At 39.8% G+C, this 19,629-nt stretch overlaps 1 protein-coding gene across 4 annotated transcripts; it reads right to left on the bottom strand.

Moving 5' to 3' along the window:
- Nucleotides 1-292: 292 nt before the first annotated feature.
- On the bottom strand, nt 293-17,302 carry btbd8 (BTB domain containing 8). Of its 4 annotated transcripts, XM_057037956.1 has the most exons (20): nt 17,072-17,302; nt 16,433-16,555; nt 15,333-15,512; nt 14,622-14,746; nt 14,063-14,177; nt 13,443-13,532; nt 13,083-13,163; nt 12,875-12,971; nt 12,510-12,598; nt 11,826-11,928; nt 11,265-11,447; nt 10,622-10,792; nt 9,381-9,510; nt 8,428-8,489; nt 7,347-7,857; nt 7,058-7,145; nt 5,972-6,084; nt 4,325-5,869; nt 3,995-4,246; nt 293-1,570 (listed from the first exon to the last, which is right to left on the bottom strand). In XM_057037956.1, the coding sequence occupies exons 2-20, from the start codon at nt 16,534-16,536 to the stop codon at nt 1,071-1,073; spliced, it is 4,539 nt and encodes a 1,512-aa protein (XP_056893936.1). In that variant the 5' UTR covers nt 16,537-16,555; nt 17,072-17,302; the 3' UTR covers nt 293-1,070. The 4 variants fall into 4 exon arrangements, with proteins under 4 accessions (XP_056893936.1, XP_056893935.1, XP_056893937.1 ...); XM_057037955.1 differs by having other exon boundaries at nt 3,995-5,869; nt 17,072-17,301; XM_057037957.1 differs by lacking the exon at nt 17,072-17,302 and having other exon boundaries at nt 3,995-5,869; nt 16,418-16,555.
- Between the last annotated feature and the right edge of the window lie 2,327 nt (nt 17,303-19,629).

The raw sequence follows: 19,629 nt of genomic DNA, 5'->3' as shown, positions 1-19,629 counted from the left end.
CTTCGAACCAGTCAGGTTACGCGCCACTGGTCATGTGACACCACCATAGGCGGCTGTGTAGGACGATAATGTGGCCGGGGGATATATGGTTGATTCGTCAAAAGGTTGATCGCAAAAAGTCCCCTTCAGTAGCTCATTAAACGAGTACTAAGATCTAATGGTCATGTGACTAAATTATGCTTCTGGAAGCTTTGAAACGATAACGCCACAATATGGCAACATTTTTCAGTTGTATGACATGCATCTTGTTGTATGAAGGACCTCAGTGACTGGGCAAAATTTGAGACTTGGAAGGTGGGGTAGAGTGCTTTATTTAAATTCAAAAACAAAATTATTATGACTGTTATATACACACATACATGTATATCTACAAAGGGAACCCAACTGTGTTCTGGAGCAACCTTTGTCCTGCCTCGTTAAAGTAGTAAGTTGTGTTTTGCAATTTAGAAAGGTCCATTGGAGCATAGTGACAAACCAGACAGGTAAACAAACTTAGGCTATAGCTCCAATTTAATAACATGTGACAAAAAGCTAAAGAACGATGGAGTGCTCAATAAGATTCCTGAACGCATCTAATGGTGAGTTATTATCTAAGAGAGTCTGCACGACAGCAGACCATCTATCAGAAAAGGTTTCTTCATCTTTGCTTATCAGCACGAGCTGCATGTTCCCTAAAAAGCACTCAAAGGCTCAACAAAGAACGCTCACCTTTCACATAAACACAATTCTTTATTAGATATTAAATTCAGGCTGAGGGGCCAATATCACCTTTATTAAAGGAACTTTGGTAAACATTTTTATTGTTAGACTGTCACAAGAAGGAAATGAATTTTTTCTTACTTTTTAAGTTCCTAGAATGTCAAACATACAAAAATGTCTGCATGCACAACAGCCCATCTGTCAAACAGTACGGAGAGCGTAATAAGGAAGCTGCTCCCAAGTCTGGAGTTCTTTCAGACTGTAGGATAAAAGGGAACACAATAGAACAATTCTTATAAAATAAGCCCAACTTGATTTAGCAATGCTTACAGAGAATACATCGGCAGCATGGAAAGCTCACGCTTGTGGACTCAGTGATGTGTTTCCAGCTCCACAATGGTCCACTCCCCCTGTGGAGATGCAGCATCCTCTGGGGAGAAGCTGGTAACTGTGATGCTGGTAGATGAGTCCTCCATAGGTGAGATGAGCTCGGCCCAACGTTTGAAGTTCTCTTTCTCTGGGGACAGGATCGCTTCATAATCCAGAAAGTCGCGGGACAAGGACAGAGTTTGCTTGATAAGGTACTGGGCCAGATTGAGCTCCTCGGGCACAGGATTTATCACACCCAGATTGGACTCGTGGTCTGAAAGGAGCTGCCTCAGCAAACTCCAGTCCTGCTCTGCAAACTTATGACTTTTGTCCTCATTCTCTCTGGGCTTTTCCTCATTTTCTTTCAGTCTATCGTTCCTGTCCTTGTTCGAGCAGTTCTCTAAGGATTCTCCCACATCCACCTCGTAAATAGGAGACAGGGCTTTGGATGGTCGGCGATCACGTTTGCAGCTTTGATCCGAACTGTCATGACCATAGTCTCCTAAAAACAATTGACAATACTGCTAAATGATGAACTGGTTCGCTCACAACTGAGGTTTTTTTGTTATACATTTCAGAGATTCAGGAGTTGCTACAGTAAAAACGGACTCAAGTCATTCCTTAATGCAACTGTGTCACTTGGGGGTGGTGGGGGGAACAAACAAACAAACAAAAAGTAAAACAGTGAAGTTAGGTGAGGAGAGCAGGGGGAGACTACTGTACATTTTCATTTCGATTAAAAAGGAAATTGAATTTTATTTACCTCAAAATTCAATTTCCTCAGGCAAGGTGAACAGCTGCCTTAAAGAGGAATGTGGTCTGAATGCATCTCTTTGCCCACTTGTTCAAAGTGTGCTACACATTGCCAGGACTAGTGCACTTTAATTTGTCAGAAGGTAACAGTGATAATGTCTGATTTGCATGTCTGAACAAAACAGACCAAATGAAAAAAGGTGGAACACTGTCACAGAAATCCTTAAAAGCAGGCAGTTCTTTTGTTTTTTTAAAAATCAACACAGAACATGACAAACCACCACCCAGATTCTTTTGACATTTTTTTCTTTTTAACTGTTTCTGAGAGGTAAAGGCAGGAGTGACTGACCGCAGCTGAACAATAAAACCACTGAGTTAAGTTGGTTTTAAGACACCCTGTTACCAGTGATGCAGAGTAAATTGTTCTGAACAGGAGTGTGAAAAAAGAGAGACATGGCAGAATCATGACAGCTGCTGTACCAATACATCACATGTAACCTACTACACAAAAACGTAAAGGACAAAAGAAAAAGAAAAAGGATTCCTAAGAAGACATTTATGCATCTGGACACAAATCTACTGGATATAACAAAAGGTCACGGATAAAAACAAAAAAGAAAGATGGGTGACATAAGGGAATGGGGCAAATCAACTGTGGAACATGCATGTGTGCAGGGCAAAAATCATCAACTTAAATTAAATAAAAACAAAACAGAAAAAAACAAGTATATTTACAAGTTAATGCAAAATAAATACCAAACATTCATCACGACTTGCTCGTTATTTACCTGGCAAAAAAAATTATGGATGCAACGAGCAACACTTCAACATCAACTCATAAAACGGATTTTTGAGACGTTACTAACAGTGATGAGATAACATTTCTGTGTGTAGTTCTTGATTTTTTTCCTTTTGTTTGTTTCTTTTTAAATGCATCCCTCATCCTGTTTATTATGTTTAGTGAACACGATGCCCTTGTCATCACACTGATTGTAATGCAAATGTGATATGTATTCACTGTTTTGATAATACATATTAAGTATTGATTTGGAGGCAAAAAAGAATAGACATTCATTAATGACATCTTCATCTGAAAGAAACAATCCAATTTTAACAATATTATTTACAGTGGGTATCAGGACTGCGATGATACCACAAGCCAATATCAATTTGGCAAAGATATATTGATGTTATAAATGTTACATACTGCTGTGCTTTAAAGTTTATATGTAAAGCTCATGTATGCTGTGGCAGTACTGAGGTCTAAGAAGTCTAAAATCATTCTAGGCCTAATGTAATAAGCTCAACACAAATGTCCCAAAAAAATCTGAACTTTAATGGTCAACATTAGTGCTGCAGAAAGGCTGTGAGTCATGTCAGCTCTGCACTGTGGCAACGGCAGAGAAAACATGACTGACAGCAAGAGCAGGCTAATCTGGGCCCAGTACAGTTGTTTTTAATCAACATCAATCAATGATTTAGAAACTGATGAAATTCTAGTATCAGCCGGAAGATTGTAGATGGTTATCAAAGAAATCTGATTAAGATTTCAGGACACCACAGAACATCAGACTTGTAGGAAATTTGGGATTTGCGGAGGCTCAATATGGTCTTGAGTAGTGTATTTTATCTTTAAAACATAACTATAAGTCACCTATAGATATATAGGTGCATTGACTTTTACATTCCATTCAATGGAATAATTTAAAAAGAAAAAAAATCTAAAAATTAAAAATCTTATTATGTACAAAAAAGTGCATATATATATACCTGTCACAGGTCTTCTCATAAGGGGCATTTCTTTAGACTAATACAATCCTCTGAGCAAGGCCTCTATGCCTCTGACTGAAGGTACTTGGTTGTTTCTTCACTGACGATGATGATGATGACCCCCCCTCCCCGATTGTCCCCCGATTACAAATTTACAACAGATATATGCTAGCTATGTGATCAATTTTTGTGAAAATTCATTTTATCTAATATTTTCAGAGCATATTCTATTGGAATTTGTTAGTACCCAACTGATTTAATCTGCGGCACTTTCCTAAAAGAGGGATAGGCTGGGAGGAGAATGAATCTCAAAGGAACAAACTACATCTTCACTAAGGGTGTTAAGGGATGAGAACAAGGTTCGGTTTTGGGGTCTAGGAGGAGTCTGTAGGTCATACGTTACCTGCTGGAGACGGGGCTGTGTGTTCAGGAGAGTCCCCTGTAAGCTGATGCTGACTAAGGTCTAGATGCAAATCAGCTTTCTTGCTGTCAGTGGCATTTCTGCACAGCCCGCTGTTGTACTGCTCAGCATGCCACAGGTCCAGATGACAAGGGCGCTCCTGAAAGGGGACCTCTTTTGTGTCGGCATCTAGACTTGGATCACTGGGATTTCCTTCATTACCTATGTCCTGGATGTCATTACTCTCTTGGATCTCTGTAAGGAACACAAAGGATTTTGCTTTTGGTTCCTCCTCATCTTTTTTGTGCTTTATGTCGTCATTCTTATGATGACCTGGCAGGTGGTTCTGGTCAGTGGGGAATGCAGAGATGGACTCAAAAACATCACAGGGCATGGAAGTCTCCTCAGGCGGCTGAGGTGGAGTTTGGATGCCAGCCTCCTCTGAGCCCAGCTCCTCACACTCATCAACAGAAAGCAACACTGAGCGACGGAAGTTGGATGTGGAATGATAGTCTGCCGGCTCGTTCTCCTGGTCCACAGCCTCATCGTCAAAAGCTAGATTGACAATTCCCTGGAAATCGGGTACGGGCTCGGTTGGCAGTGGGGTAGTCTGACCTGGAATCACTTCCACTTCAGACTTTTCATCCTCTGTGGCCTCTTCTTCATCATCTTCCTCAGATGAGGAGAAGAGCTGCTGCTCAGGTGTGCACTTCACGGTCACTGTAGCCTCAACTTCCGAGTGCTCCTCCTCATTGGGAGCCTCATCCCTCTGCAGCCAGGAGCAAGGGCGTCGTCTCACTCCCTCTTCCTCACTGGTGGTCTCTGCCTCTCGCCCACGCAGATGTACCTCCACTCTTAGTCCCACGCCGCTTTCATACAACTTCAGCTCCTCAGGGGTGCTTGTGTCACTGCTGCTGCGTCCCAGGAAATCGTGGCAGCGCATGGTGCCGCACTTGGAAACACCCCTGTCATTGGAGCAGTCGTCGTCTTGGGAGCCTCCCGCATCGTAATCCTCCGAACGAGGCTTGATGTCATCAGAGGAGGTGGTGTGCATGCTGCCCGTCTCAGATTCCGGACTCACTTGATGATGGACACCACTCCAGGAGTCCTCTAAAGGAGTATCAGTGCTTCCGATGCTGCAGGGGGTGTCTGTAGGGTGTCCGTTTTCTCTAGGGGAATTTGGGGTGCTGACCCCAGCTTGAAGTCCACTGGACGGAGGGGGGACTGTACTGCCTGAAGACTCTTGGTCCATATTAACGGGGTCAGTATGAGGTGTGATGTTATTTACCACTGTCACTCTGTGCTCATTACCTGAAGAATTTTCCACATGTGTCTCAGTTTCATGGAGATCTTGCTCAGGGTTTGACTTGTCCACCAAGCTGAGCATGTCTGCTCCACCCTGGCTCATTGTCTGCTGCTCTGCTACAGGCTCAGGTTGAACTACTCTATCACTCTCATTGATCACTTGATCATCTTCAGTAGGTACAGTTAGGACTGACTCCGTTTTCCCAGTTAACGTATCTTTTCCTTTGGTCCCTGATCTCTTGGTAGAAGCAGCAACAACAGCTGCAGAAGCTGAAGGTTTCAAATTGCCACCAGATTTTGGAGAGCCTTTCCCCATAGATAATTCAGTAGTGCTTTTTGGCTTATGCCCAGATTTGGAAACTGCTGTAGATGATTGCTTGGTGGGAGCAGCAGAGGCTTTCACTGGTTTACCACTGGTTTTAGCTGAGGGCACAGCTGCTGAAACAGGCTTGGTGGTCTTCTTTTTAGGAACCTCAGTGACCACCTTGTCTGTTGCAGAGGATTTTATCCCATCTTTACGTTCTTCTTTCCTGGGAGATGCTGTTTTTTTCACCGTGGTTCCTTGTCGAGAAACTAAATTAAATATAAAAGATCACATCAATGTTATATTTTCTATTTTTTGAAGTATGTAAGTAATACACACAAGCAAATATCTGTACCATTTGAGTAGCTTACCAAGATGGTCTGGTGTTCCTTTTCCCTTATTGTCTGCTCTTGCTGCTGTAGCCACTTTCTCTGCTGCACCCAGTTTGGACTTACCACTTTCTCTGACACTTGATTTGGTTGAACTGTGACACAAAACAAAGAATAAAAATGTCTCCTCAAATGCATTTAACCACAATATCCGAATTATTTACCACATACTCACATAGACATAAAATATTTATATAAGTAGCTACAGAGAAGTCAGTCATGAGTTCATATTTCACACCAGCAGGAGGTGTTATATCTTTATTAGCTTTCAGCCAAGGCCAGACCTCTGAGACAGTAGCCGATTGTTAATGAATGGTTGCCAGGAGGGATGTTAAAAACCAGAAAACAGAATAGATGTGACACTGCAGAGCACTGCTTCAAATCCCAAAATTAGTCATAGTGAGTTTGTAGTAGGGGTGAATGTAAGATACTCACCGAGAGCATTTTCAGACATCACGTTTTTTAACTGTACTTTGCAGCATTTGTTACTTTGAAAATGAGGCCAATCCAAAAATCCTCCTAAGTTTTGTAACAGGCTCACTTTCCAAAGATGTAATATGCATTCACAAACAGTTGAGTTTGGTTGATGTTTTTTTTTTTGTAAAATAGCTATTTTTAAACCACCATTGAAGCGTGGATAAGAAGCTTATCAGAAAATGCAACTTTTATCTCCCTGACAGCTAAACTGTACATGGGGAAAAAGCTACCAGTAGTTTTGCTGCAGCAGTGGCTAACAATAGTAGCAGACATGCATTATAGAGAGAGATTTAATTTAACCTGTTTGGATAAAATGCAACTACCAACGAACAGCTATCATTAAAAATAAAATGCTGAATCCTTTAAGTAATTTTGTATTTATTCTGCAGCTTTCCCCCCAAATAATTCTCAAGATAAAAGAAGTATATTTACAACCATTTTTCACATTCTTCCTTATGGTTAATTCATAGCTTTTGTCCATCTAGTACATCTTCAATATTTTAAACTGAAACCTTTCAAGGCACCAAGTAATGGAATAACATTTAAAGAATACACCAGAAAAGAAGCACTGTATAAAGATGAAAAACTAACCTGATGGTCTTTGTTTGTTCTGATTTCTGAGGAGCTTTTGTCAGAACAGATTTGTTAACCACTTTTACCTGCTGTTTGGGCTTTGTACCTAAAATAAAGACATTGTCTTAGGTGCACAAATTTCAGTAAGATGAAACAACCACTTCGCCACTGTCGATAAGGCAGTCATACTATTCATCAGTTATTACTATCCCAGGTTCACTACTGTGCCTGCAGTCAAAAGGGATGTCCTACATTTAAGTGACTCAACCACAATAATGAAATGCAAGGAAGTAAATAGACCGCAAACCTGGATCATTACGAGGACTGCTGATGGCACCGTTCTCTGGCGAGGAGCTTCCAGATGCTGATGTAGCACCAGACTGAGCATGAATAAACCCATTTTTTTCTGCTGAGCTCTTTGGAGACCTCGTGACTGACGAAGTTGTGCAGCTTGGGGGAGATGTTTTTGGTCGTGCCCCCAGGTTCGGCTTCTTTTCTTGGTCTTTAGCCCCATGAGAGCTTCTGGGGACATTGGAGGCACCAGTGGCAGCACCTCGTCTGACCCCTGCAGTCCCTGTGCCATTAACCACCGGTGTGGCAGCTGATGGTGCCTTTACTTTTGGTGCTGCACTCCGATCTCCCGGTTTCTTCGCATTCTTTGCTTTAGATGAGGGACTGTCTCCTGGTTTGTTAGCAGCTCCAATTCCATCAGACTTCATGGCTGATGGTGAATGTGACCTTTTGTTTTCAGACACTCTTTTGGTCCTGTTTACAGTAGGGCTTTCAGGTGCGGCTGAAAAGCATTTTGTATTTTTTGACTGCAGAGGGGGAAAAAAAATAACCATACAAATCAGAAAAATGAAACATATGAAAAGTTAAACAATAAACAATTTGCTGTTGTTTTAATTTGATTTCCTATTTCAAGCTTTAGAGCAAACATTGTACCAATTTATTTCATTTTGAGAGGTTTTTCAAAATGGGATCTTTTGGCATTATCAGGAAAATTAATTCAATAAAGTGCATCATTAAACTTTAGATGAAGATAAAAAGCATGGAGATATTCAAAGATTATTGTTTTACTGCCACAAACTACTCCCTTAAAGTGTGTTGGCAGTCTCAGTAGTCTAAACAACAAATAGCAAACCTCTCAGTGACCCCTTTCTGGTTCAGTTCACCCAGGTTTATCTTTCATATTTTCTCTTGCTGCTTTCATACACTGTGAGGGTGGGATTATTATGACATATGGCATCTGAACTGTTATCAGTCACAGACAACATAATCCAACATGGATGTTGCTGAAATTAGGCAAACCAGTAAGATGACCACATCAGTAACTATTCTTATTATAAAAGAACAAATGTTTGTTGGTTACTTTAAAACAGTATTACCTGAGAGCTAGTGAATACAGGCTTTTTACAGAGTCTTCGATTGTCCCCTTTATCAATAGCATCTGTCAATATAGGACAAAAGCGACTCACCAAGTTGTTAAAGAAAACACAAAAACAGTAAACCGCTCTACAAAAACCGGTAATTTGAATATGAAAAAAAGTACGGTAATCAAATTATTATTACTAATATAAGTAGAATTTACTCCCAGCCTCCTAAGTCTTCCATTACACACAAGGGGAAATAATATTTCATTTGTAAATTCTCTTTCCATACATTATGCTTCAGTGGTTTACCACCCTGAAACAAAGATAAGAGTCAAATGATTATTCATACAGCCATATTTGGCAAGGGGCACTCCAGTCTGCAAAGTAAACTCTGCATTATATAAAGACGCACATTAAAGTGCTGTCGTGTGCTGTATTATAGCAGAAGGCAGTAATGTAAAATTGACTGGAGATCTGATGTCTAATTGCAATTTAAGAAATACTCCAGTAAAAAATACATACAGATCGCGACTGCATTTAACAATATTTGCATTGCATTTCTACAGATTGATGCAATAATAATAATTGTAATATTGGTATTATGAAACGTACGAAGACGGGAATCCTGTATTCCACTCCCATCCATTTGGGCAAGCATGGCATGACAAGTCTGCTGCAGTCACTATGTCAGCATCCACTCAAGTGGGAAAGACTAGTCAAAACCTCAAATCAAGCAAACATCTATAGTTGGAGCACTGACTATGTATTAGAAAGTAGTTAGAGGCGGTCAGACAACTGCAGAATGAGCACAAGCTTGAAACATAATGATATTTCCTGTGGTCTTCAGTTCCCCTGTAATGATGCAGAGCCACAGCCTGTGTGCTAGAATGGGTTAGGGAGGAAAAGCATTCACAAAAACCACAGCGCGGAACTCCATTGTGTGAAGAACAAAGGTTTCCCTTCCTTACCTGCAAGAATCCTCTCCCTGTGTTTGGAAGACAAGGTCTCCCATCCCTGTGTGTGGCGGATGGCGTAAAAGCTCTGAAGCAGAAAGGTCCACAGCCAACCACGCAGTGTACAAATCTCTTGTCTGAATGGCTGGCAGGAACACAGATGAGAAAAAGAGGGGGGGAGGAGGAAGAATGGAAAGGGGTGCGCTACAGCACAAGCGAATCAGCAGCTGCTTAAAGGACCTTTCGCCATGGCAACAAATACCCCTCCCACCTTCCCTCCGTTTCTTGGCTCCCCTCCCTCCTGCTTCGCTGTCTCCGTTGCAGAATTCACTTCGGCTCCCCTGAGCGACATCAGTGATGTCAGTGGCTGCTGCCCATACTCCAGTTTCCACGCCTGATTATACAAACAGGGCTAGGAGGTGGGGAGGAGCTTGCTCTACCTTCTCCGCTGTTTTAACTGCACACAACTCATCAACATGCAAACAGGGTCGCTGGCACACATCACTGTGTTGCTCAGCTTAATCCATTCTGCCATAGACTACACCATTTCCAGGGGTCATGTGCTATTAAGTTGTACAGCTGGGCCATTTAATGCTGAACATCATTCCACAACATAATCTGCCTTCTCACGAATGTTTGTAATCCCACTCTTTATGACGAGCATATACATATATATATATTTATTCAAGAGGAATAAATGGATTTTAGGATTCATTTAAAAACCAAGACATATAAGACAGGGACATATTGACTATTAACTCAATAATCAGCAATATATAGAATGGCAGCAATGAAATACTCACCATTAACTTATGCTTATCTAAGAAACAGCAAACAACAACCAAATCTTTTGAGACGCTAACTGTAATTGTATAGCAATTCTATATAAATATATGCATACATTTTACAGCTGTTTAAAAGTCTTCCAATCTGCACATCCTTGTAATTCTAACGTGGTGAGACAGAGCACTTTTTTAGCCTCTCACCCTGACCTTTCAAGCCTTAACCTTTAAAGTCATGACAACCAGACAAAATATCTTCCCTTTCCAAATTATCCCCACTTCAGCAGTAAGATAAATATTTTGGTCCTGACCAGACCATGACCCAGATTCCTGTTTTATAATGATGATGATCGCTCTCATGAACATCACTTGACTATGAAACCACACCACTGTAATTACACTGAGTACACACACACCCTAATATTATTTTAGTAAGGAAAAATGACCCAATAATAGGAAACCGCTTCTCTGTACCTCTTCAAATTTTATTCCTTCCTCTTCCAGTGGATAATATTCTTCTATATCGTTTCCATACAGATGGTTTACGGCAGTGAAAAGATCACAAGAGTTGTCCACAGTCACACCTTCCCGGATGGCTGAGCACAATTTTTTCAGCAATGCAGGCTCACTGGTGAACTCTTCCCTCTGTATTTAATAGTGAGAAAATCACAGAAACACAGAGTAACACTGAGTCTGTCTCCAAAGGGCATTAGAGTATAATTGAATACTGTCTGGTTTATGACAGATACTCAACTTGTTTAAAAATGGAAAAACTATTGGTTGCTCCTCTTTCTCAAATTATGTTGTTCTGATAGGATGAGATTAACACTGCAATGAAGACAGTAATTTACAGTCCACACAAACTAACCTGTATTTAACTTCTCCATCCAAAGATGCGCATGTGCATTCATGAGCTCTAATTACATTCATTAATACATTGTCATGCCAGCACCACAGGAAGACCAGTTGTTCTACCCCCCTTTTCCTGATAATTTCCCATGAAGCCAGCATAAGAAGCTGCTGCTTAGACACAACAAAATTTGATGGATAATATTTGCCTAATAACCTTAAGACATTTCAGGTAATGTGCACTAGTGCTGCCATAGTGCTTCCTTACCTTGCGAAGGTCCTGGAATGCTTGCGTGCAGATGACTTGGGGCAGATGCTGAACTATGATTCGGAGACTCTCCTCCTGTAGTTCTGCAGACAAATGCTTCACCTGTTGTGCCCACTTGACTTCTGGGAGACTGCCAATCAACTGCTCCGTGCCACAGAGCATGGTAACAGCATTGTACACGGTCTAAATGGAATCAACCAAAGAAACCCTTCTATGATTATTGACCCCAAATCACTCACGGAATTGTGAACTGTTTCATGGACACAGCCAACAACATCACATTCATCTTAATATGGACCACCTAGTGGGTGGGTAGTGATGAGAGGCAGACTCAAGATTACATTATCAATTACAAGGCTTGGTCACTCTCCATCTGTTCACGACCACATCCCATTCCTGAAATGGTCTGTCTTAAATAACTGAGAATTTAATAAAGCACATGCTGAATTAGATCATATTTGACTTTACTTCCTGTGGAAAACACTGTACAATGGGTTGATGACATTTGTGCAATTATATAAACACAGATTGGCTGATGACTGTGCAAAAAGAGGACCTCACCATGTTTTCACATACAGCCATTAAACATGCTTTTTGGAGCTCAGGGGACAATAGGGAGAAGTTCCTCTCGCGCCAGCTTTTCACAAAATGATCAGCAACCCACCTGAAAATATGTATCATTTGATCAGGACACACTAACATCAGAGACATTTTACTTAATTATGTGTCATGCAGACACCAAAAAACAAAAGGAATTGAAGGAGTTTAAAAAATATGTTTGGCATCGAGCAGTATAAAGATATGCTATTTATATTTGCTTCAAACAGACACAATTGGAAAAACCTTAATTTCTTCACATATTTGCGACACAAAAGATAATGAATAATGGCATCCACACATTTATGTTAAAAATAAGTTCTGGGCCTGAGTTGGCAAGTCAGAAAAACTAAATGCAGCAGATTATATTCAAATATGTTTTTTAATGATTTATTTTTACCGAGTAATGAATAAGACAACAAACAACTTTGTCTCAAGAGTAACAAATGTAAAGTGTATAGAAATATTTCCCTATAAAGAATGTTGAGGATTATTAAACCACATTAAACAACTAGACCCAAACCAAATCCAACAAAATGCGGATGCAATTTTCCATGGAATGATTATTGATGAGCTATGATACATTTGTATTGATAATGATATTATAGTTTACAATAAATTAAATTAAGATCAAGTTGAAATCCTCACCTCTTGCACAGCGTATGGAGGTTATGAAGGCCTAAGGCATGAGTGAGTGAAAGACACTCAAGAATTGTTCGCTGAACTCCGTCAACTGGCTGCAAAAAGAAAATAACACAGGCATTAGAATAAAACTGGGAGTACAAAATACAAAACAGCAGGTACAGAAATTGTTGAATGAACAATAACATTACTGACAAAAATCCATAACTGACTGGAGATGAAGATAAAAGCATGTCCGGAAATACATCTAAGTATAATAAGGCTTAATACATAATCTAAAACAGAAGAGTTGATAAATGTAGACTAAATCTGAACACAATCATTCTAAAATGGAAGAATCTATATTAGTTTGTGCTAGTAATCCCTGAGACCTTGGGAAAGAAACGGCAGTAGTCTCTGGTCAGAACCATCTCTGCAACATCTTTGAGACCGTCCAAGCCGAGCATATCTGCTGCTAAAACCACCTGACTGAGAGACAAAAAGAGAAAAAAGAACAGGTCATACTAATTTTTTTGTAGATATTTTAAATCATATAAAAAAAATATTTTTTTTTTAAATAATATAACTTAATTACAGTACCCAGCATTAGCTCCAGGTGGTAGATCCACAATGGCCCCATACATGAACTGAAGCAGAATCTCCATCTCATCAGGTCCTAAACTGGAACAATTAAAAGAACTATTGTTTTTTTTGGGCCTCAATCAGGCAAAGGCAGAAATTTCTGTCAAATGTTCCATAGTAGCCTTACTTATTTGAAATCTAAATGAATCAACTGTCAGCAGAAATAAGTTATGCGTGGCTGTGCACAGGGATTTTAAAAGGCAAATAAAAATGTATGTCTGTATCAATAAGAATAGCTGTATTGTTTATGAATAAGATGCAAAAAGGCTGATGTTATTGATCTTCTCATTAATGCTTGTGCTGATGTACCAGTCTTACCCTTGCAGAGTGATACACTGTCTGGAGCTCTCCATCCAACTCCCACTCAGCATGGCACGAAAGTACTGAGACCGTGCACAGAGAATTGCCCTAGAAATCAGAGAAAAAAAAGCAACCCTGACTCATCTCTATTTTATGTTTTGGGAATTTAAATGAGTTTAATTGATCTTCTAAGTCTACTGCAAATTTATGCTCATAAATGAACTGACCCCATTTAAAATAAGGAATTATACAATTTACTTCATACGTCATGGAGAATGTCCATTTAAATGGAAGAATTTTTTTAATGCTTCGGTGTCACTCAGCTTTATGCCTTTTTAGCTGACTGTGCTAAGCAATTTCTTGTAACAGATTACAAAAGCATTTTTATTTAATTAAAAGGAAACATTTTGGAACTGTCTGGTTCAGACACTGTAGATTTACAGGCAGCTCTTACACAATACAAGGTCTCATTACCTGGTTTGTTTCCATGGATACCAACTGCCCCTACTACTTTACAACCTCTTAATGAAAGACTACCCACTGCTGGAAACAGTCAACATTCAAGCTGGAAGCTCAGTATTATTGCATATCTCCTAAATGACTTGTGTCTTGTGACAGTGGCTTGAAAAAAACACTACCTGTGGCAGGAAAAGTGCTGCTCAGCCACTTGGACTGTGATGTCACACTGCTCGCCTCTCCGGTAAAGATCCAGCAGGTCAGCTCCAAGGCCTGAGGCTGGTTCAACGACAGTGTCTGAAATGAAGATGGACATGAGGGAAGACAAGATTAGACACTCTTAAATTATGTGTATCTTATGAGTCTATGGTTCTGTCAAAGCCATTCAACATATGTTAATGATTGTTACATTTTAAAGGCTTATGTTATAATTAAAAATACAATAGTTATGTTTTGGGTACATTTAGCAGTGGGTGCATTCATCCATAAATCAGTGGCTATGTAATAGAACTGTCGGACTAAAAATACAGTAAAAAGAGATTTTCATTAAAGCAACTGTTAATGATACATTATCCAGACCATAGCCAAGCTTCAGTAGAGACAATGAGGACACAAATGAGATTAGCTCTTAAGTGGATTATAGTTGAGATAACATGATGTGAAGAAAGGAGAGGGAGGGTTCTGCTGAGTGGACACGTTACCTTAAATAAACCTTCTGGAAAAGCATGTTGTTCTGTTTACCTGAGTCAGTAGAACTATGGGGATCTACTGGGTTATGAAGAGATGTGTTACAATGTGACACTTCGCCATCAATGTGTGGGGTTATTTCAGCTGACCGCATTCTCTGGTTTGCAGTGTAGATTTGCCTGAAGGGACGGACAAATCTAGGTGTTAATTAAAGCCAGGAGAAATGCACTATGGCAACTTTGACTGCAACACTTTCTGTATTCCCTCTGAAATATATATATATATTTTAGAAAATTAAAAATAAAGCCAGGCTGCTTGTAACAATACATTATCGGGATTGACACTATTTACAGTAAGCATTACTGAAAAGACTGATTAATGTTATGTAAATCCTAAGCGATGCAGGTCAGCTATTTAGAGATGTGGTGATAAATTTTAGATGCATGGCATTTCAAGAAAGAACAAAAGCTAATCATCTAAAGTTCTGATCAAAACTGCATAGCAGCCACCAAAATATGATTAATTACATATGAATCTATTGTGCATAATTTATTTAACTGTTGAAGCAATTGTGATTCTCGGAAAACAAAAAACAAGCCAATATACACAATTACAAAGCCCGAGATTGGCGCCACCTGTGGGACAACCAGTGAAATACAAAACTATAAAAGATCAATAACATCCCAAGGAAGTAAAAATGTAGTCATACAGATGTTATATGTTTAATAAGCTGCCCGTCGCCATAGGTGTAAACCCACTGCCTACCTGAGGAAATCTTTTAGGTTAGGCAGCTCATAGTCAGGCAGATGGATGATGATGGGATTTTTGTGCTTCTCTCCATGAAGAAGATGAGGAATTCTGGCCAGCAGTATTGCTCTGTGTGCTCGGAGTGAACCAGAGGCTGCATATAGGGAAACATCAGCCTCCAGTTCCTCGTGCAGCAACCTGGAGATGACCAGATGATCAAATTTCATCAAAGCCAGCAACTTACTTCAAACTAAAATATTTAAGGTGAATAAGAATGATGTTATGAGGGCTATTGGAATTACTGTTTTACCAAGGATACAACAAAAATGAATGCACGGCAAACTGATTTGTTATGAGATTGAGAAAGTGAGATTGGCCTACTTCTTCTACTCCTGTAAAACTCGGAGCAGTCCTAAGGCACATTTCTTCTTCTCAACTATTAAGCTTCAATGAGTGATCTAGGTGACCCAGATCAGTCAGTTCCAGGGCAGTTTAAGTGTTGGAATGGTACTACTTCCTCAACAGTGAACCAGTGAACAGTGGGCTAACGGAGGGGTGAAACGTGCGACTAGAGGAATCAAAACTCAAACTTGGTGACCTCCTCATATCCGTCACCAGAGACAGTGATTGTCATGTGCCGATGTTGAATGTATCACACTTTAGATAATAACTCTGTATCTGCATCTTTTAAAAACTGTGTACCCCGTACTGGAGTCAGTCACAGGCTTTATTTGTAGTAATTTCTTCCCAACGTTTGTGACCTTTTATTTCTTAGTGACTCATAGGTTAAAATACTCCTGGTTAATATTTGGTAGCATTGCTTTTAAATTGGTGGAGTCCGAGACAGAATTTTAGTCTCTGGAATAAACCAAATATGTTATTGTGCTCAATAATCGGCAAAATGAGCAAAGCATCAATTTAGCAACTGGTTGGATGTCAGGTTGTCTCAATTTTTTCACTGAAAAAATGAGGAGCAAAGCCTTCAGCAACACATCTACATAGATGGCATTTTAAAAAAGAAAATCACACATCACAGCTTTAAAACTGCTCAGACTTCTGTATTGAAGAAGACAGGTAACATGTTTGTGTAATTGAGTATTTACCCTCACAAGTCTTACTTGTTTAAGTCTGCAGACAAAGCAGATGCCAGGCATTTCTTGAGCTGATCTTTGTGCCTGCGCTCTTTGGCCTGGAACTCTCTAGTGGCATCCGTGGTGATCATGGTTTTTTATTTTGTCAGCCTGTGAAGAAAAATCAAGGATTTTGATGTGTCAACCATTTAATATGAGCATAAAATGCATTCAAGCTTAAACTGGTTCAAACACTATCAGTTTTACCATTTTGACAGGTTAGACTCTAAATACTTAATTGTAGTTAATTTTTATTTACTTGACACTATTTTTTCCCCCAGCGATTTATTCAAATAGGAGCGCTTTTCAAGAAACTTAAAACATGCGATGACACAAATTTGCCGTTATGCTACAGAGAAAATATTTTTACTGTAAAACCGAAACTACTAATGAATGATTGATTCATTCTATTTCTAATATTACACACAAGCGCTTCTCTCTATTTATTGATCATTTAATGACTCAAAATCAAACCTGGCTAAAGGTAGAAATATAAGCAATTTGTTCAAAAATCAACGCAAACAAATGTATCTGTTCTCTCGCTCCCTTATGCTACTCTTTTAAAAAAATAAATAAATAGCGGCTAGCATGCTAACGTTAGCTAAAATTACCAATGAACAATAATACCTTAGTTTCCTTTCTGACCGTTGACCGTTCCGTGTGTGATGAAAATCATGTCGCTGATACGTAACTAAAGACACAATCTAGCGGCCATTATAAGGGTCTTTCAGAAGCATCCTCGTAAACAAGATGACCCACTAACCACTGTTGTTGACATAGCGGGTATACACCCACAACGCATGGTTTGCAAAATTGGCAAAGACAGGTCACAACGTCACAGCCCGGAAGTCAACACGATGGCGGCGCAGAGTAACTACGTATGTATCGCCGCCAAAGATGACGTAGGGGTTCCCACACTTTTACAGCTTGCGAGCTACTTTTCAAATGACCAAGTCAAGAGGATCTACCTACTATAAATTTGCAAAACATACCTTTATTCATAAATATATTGGGAATTATTTATATGATCCATATATGTTGGTGTACCTCGCATAACTACATGAATCCATATTGTTCAATACAAATCTGTGCATTTTTTCAGCATGCAAGCTACAGTCAAAATGATCTACCCACCACAAAAATGCAAAACATCTAATCATTTTCAAATGTATTGTGGATTCTTTGTATGTACAATGTATGTTGATGTACCCTGCATAACCGAATGAGCCAATATTGCAAAAAACACATAATTAACTAATTGGCTTAAAATCAGAGGTAATTCACTGAATAGCTTAGTGCCATTGTTTGCACATGAGCGGTGACCTAAAGGTCAAAATTCAGTTGTCATCTGACTGGTTGCCCTGTATGTCAATCAAGTAACGGGATTGATGATAGGCTGACATCGTAAGTTCTGCTGCACTTAGCGCCGTTGTTTGCGCTTGATTGGTCACCTGAATGTCAAATTAAGGTGTCACCTAACTGGCTGCCATGTATATCAATCAAGTGACGGGATGAATGATAGGCTGATATTTTTTAATGTCACGCCGCGATCGACCACTACTACCTCTGCGATTGACCGGTAGATTGCGATCGACGTAATGAGCACCCCTGCTGACCCCGGCAGCCTCGGCCTATAGCAGCATAACTAAGATGTTAACCTAATAATTAGACGACCCCCTAAGTATGATAATTTGTCCGTCTAGGATAGTAACTGGACAGGGAGCTGGTTCCACAGCAGGGGGACTGGTAGCTAAATGCTCGGCCCCCCCTCTAAAGACTCTGGGGGACCACAAGTAGACCAACATTCTGAGAGTGGAGCAATCTATTGGGCTGGTAAGGTGTCATGAGCTCCTCCAGGTAGGATGGAGTTGGGCCTCTGAGGACCTTATAGGTCAAAAGAAGGGTTTTAGAAATTATTCTAAATTTAACGGGCAGCCAATGAAGAGATGCCAGTACAGGAGTTATGTGATCTCTTTTGTCAATACCTTTCAGAACTCTGGCTGCAGCATTTTCGATCACCTGGAGGCTTCTTAAAGAGTTGTTTGGACACCCTGATAATAAAGAATTACAATAGTCCAGCCTGGAAGTAACAAATGCATGGACTAACTTTTCAGCATCATGGTGGGTCAGTAGCTTCCTGATCTTTGTGGTGTTCCTCAGGTGAAAAAAGACACTTCTAAAGACTGTTTTAATGTGTGAGTTAAAGGACAGATTTTGGTCAAAGGTTACTCCTAGATTCCTCACAGAGAGACTAGATGCTAGGAAGATACCATCTAGAGCAGGGGTCGGCAACCCATGGCTCTAGAGCCGCATGCGGCTCTTTAGTGCCGCCCTAGTGGCTCCCTGGAGCTTTTTCAAAAATGTGAAAATGGAAAAACATGGTGTGAATATATTTTTTGTTTTAATAAAATTTCTGTAGGAGGAAAAACATGACAAACATTCTTAAAGATTTACAATGCTGTAAAAATATGTATAATAAATATTTAATTTCAACATCTCATTATAATGGAAGTTAAACTTAAAGCACCATCGTACAGCAGACTAGTCACGTGGTGCGTCATTCTCTCCAGGATGCATTGCAGGGAACATAAACATTTAATCATGAATGCTCTTTATGTATTTGTAGCCTACTTATCATTTGGAAAGTAGATTAATACAGCTAATATAGACACTTACAGCATGTGTTGCCTTTATTATAAGCCATATATAAGGCTTTTAATTTTTTGCGGCTCCAGACAGATTTGTTTTTTGTTTTTTTTGGTCCAATACGGCTCTTTCAACATTTTGAGTTGCCGACCTCTGATCTAGAGTGATCATGTGATCTAATCTATCCCTGAGAGGTTCAGGACCAAACACCATGACCTCAGCTTTTTCTGAATTAAGGAGAAGGAAATTTGAAGACATTTTGCAGGATTCATGTTGTTGCAGTGACAGTTTAGCAGAGGAAATGTTATTTAGCTTTATTATTCAGAAACCTCACATCAACAGGATTTAATCGGATGAAAAGGGGTTTCCTGAAGGTTGATCTTATGGGTTAGTGTTAGAAACATGGAAAAAAATTCCCCAAGCTTGTATTAGCGATAGAATAAAATGTTGCTGTGCATAAAAACAGCACTCTGGAAATAATCCAGAATCCCAGGGCCTGACCCCCAACAAGCAACAGTGGCAAGGAAAAGCTCCCCTTT

The sequence above is a fragment of the Takifugu flavidus genome, chromosome 7 (genome assembly GCF_003711565.1).
Source record: "Takifugu flavidus isolate HTHZ2018 chromosome 7, ASM371156v2, whole genome shotgun sequence".
Taxonomy (NCBI): domain Eukaryota; kingdom Metazoa; phylum Chordata; class Actinopteri; order Tetraodontiformes; family Tetraodontidae; genus Takifugu; species Takifugu flavidus.
Note: the sequence above shows the minus strand (reverse complement) of the source record. Positions and strands in the feature narration are given on the sequence as shown.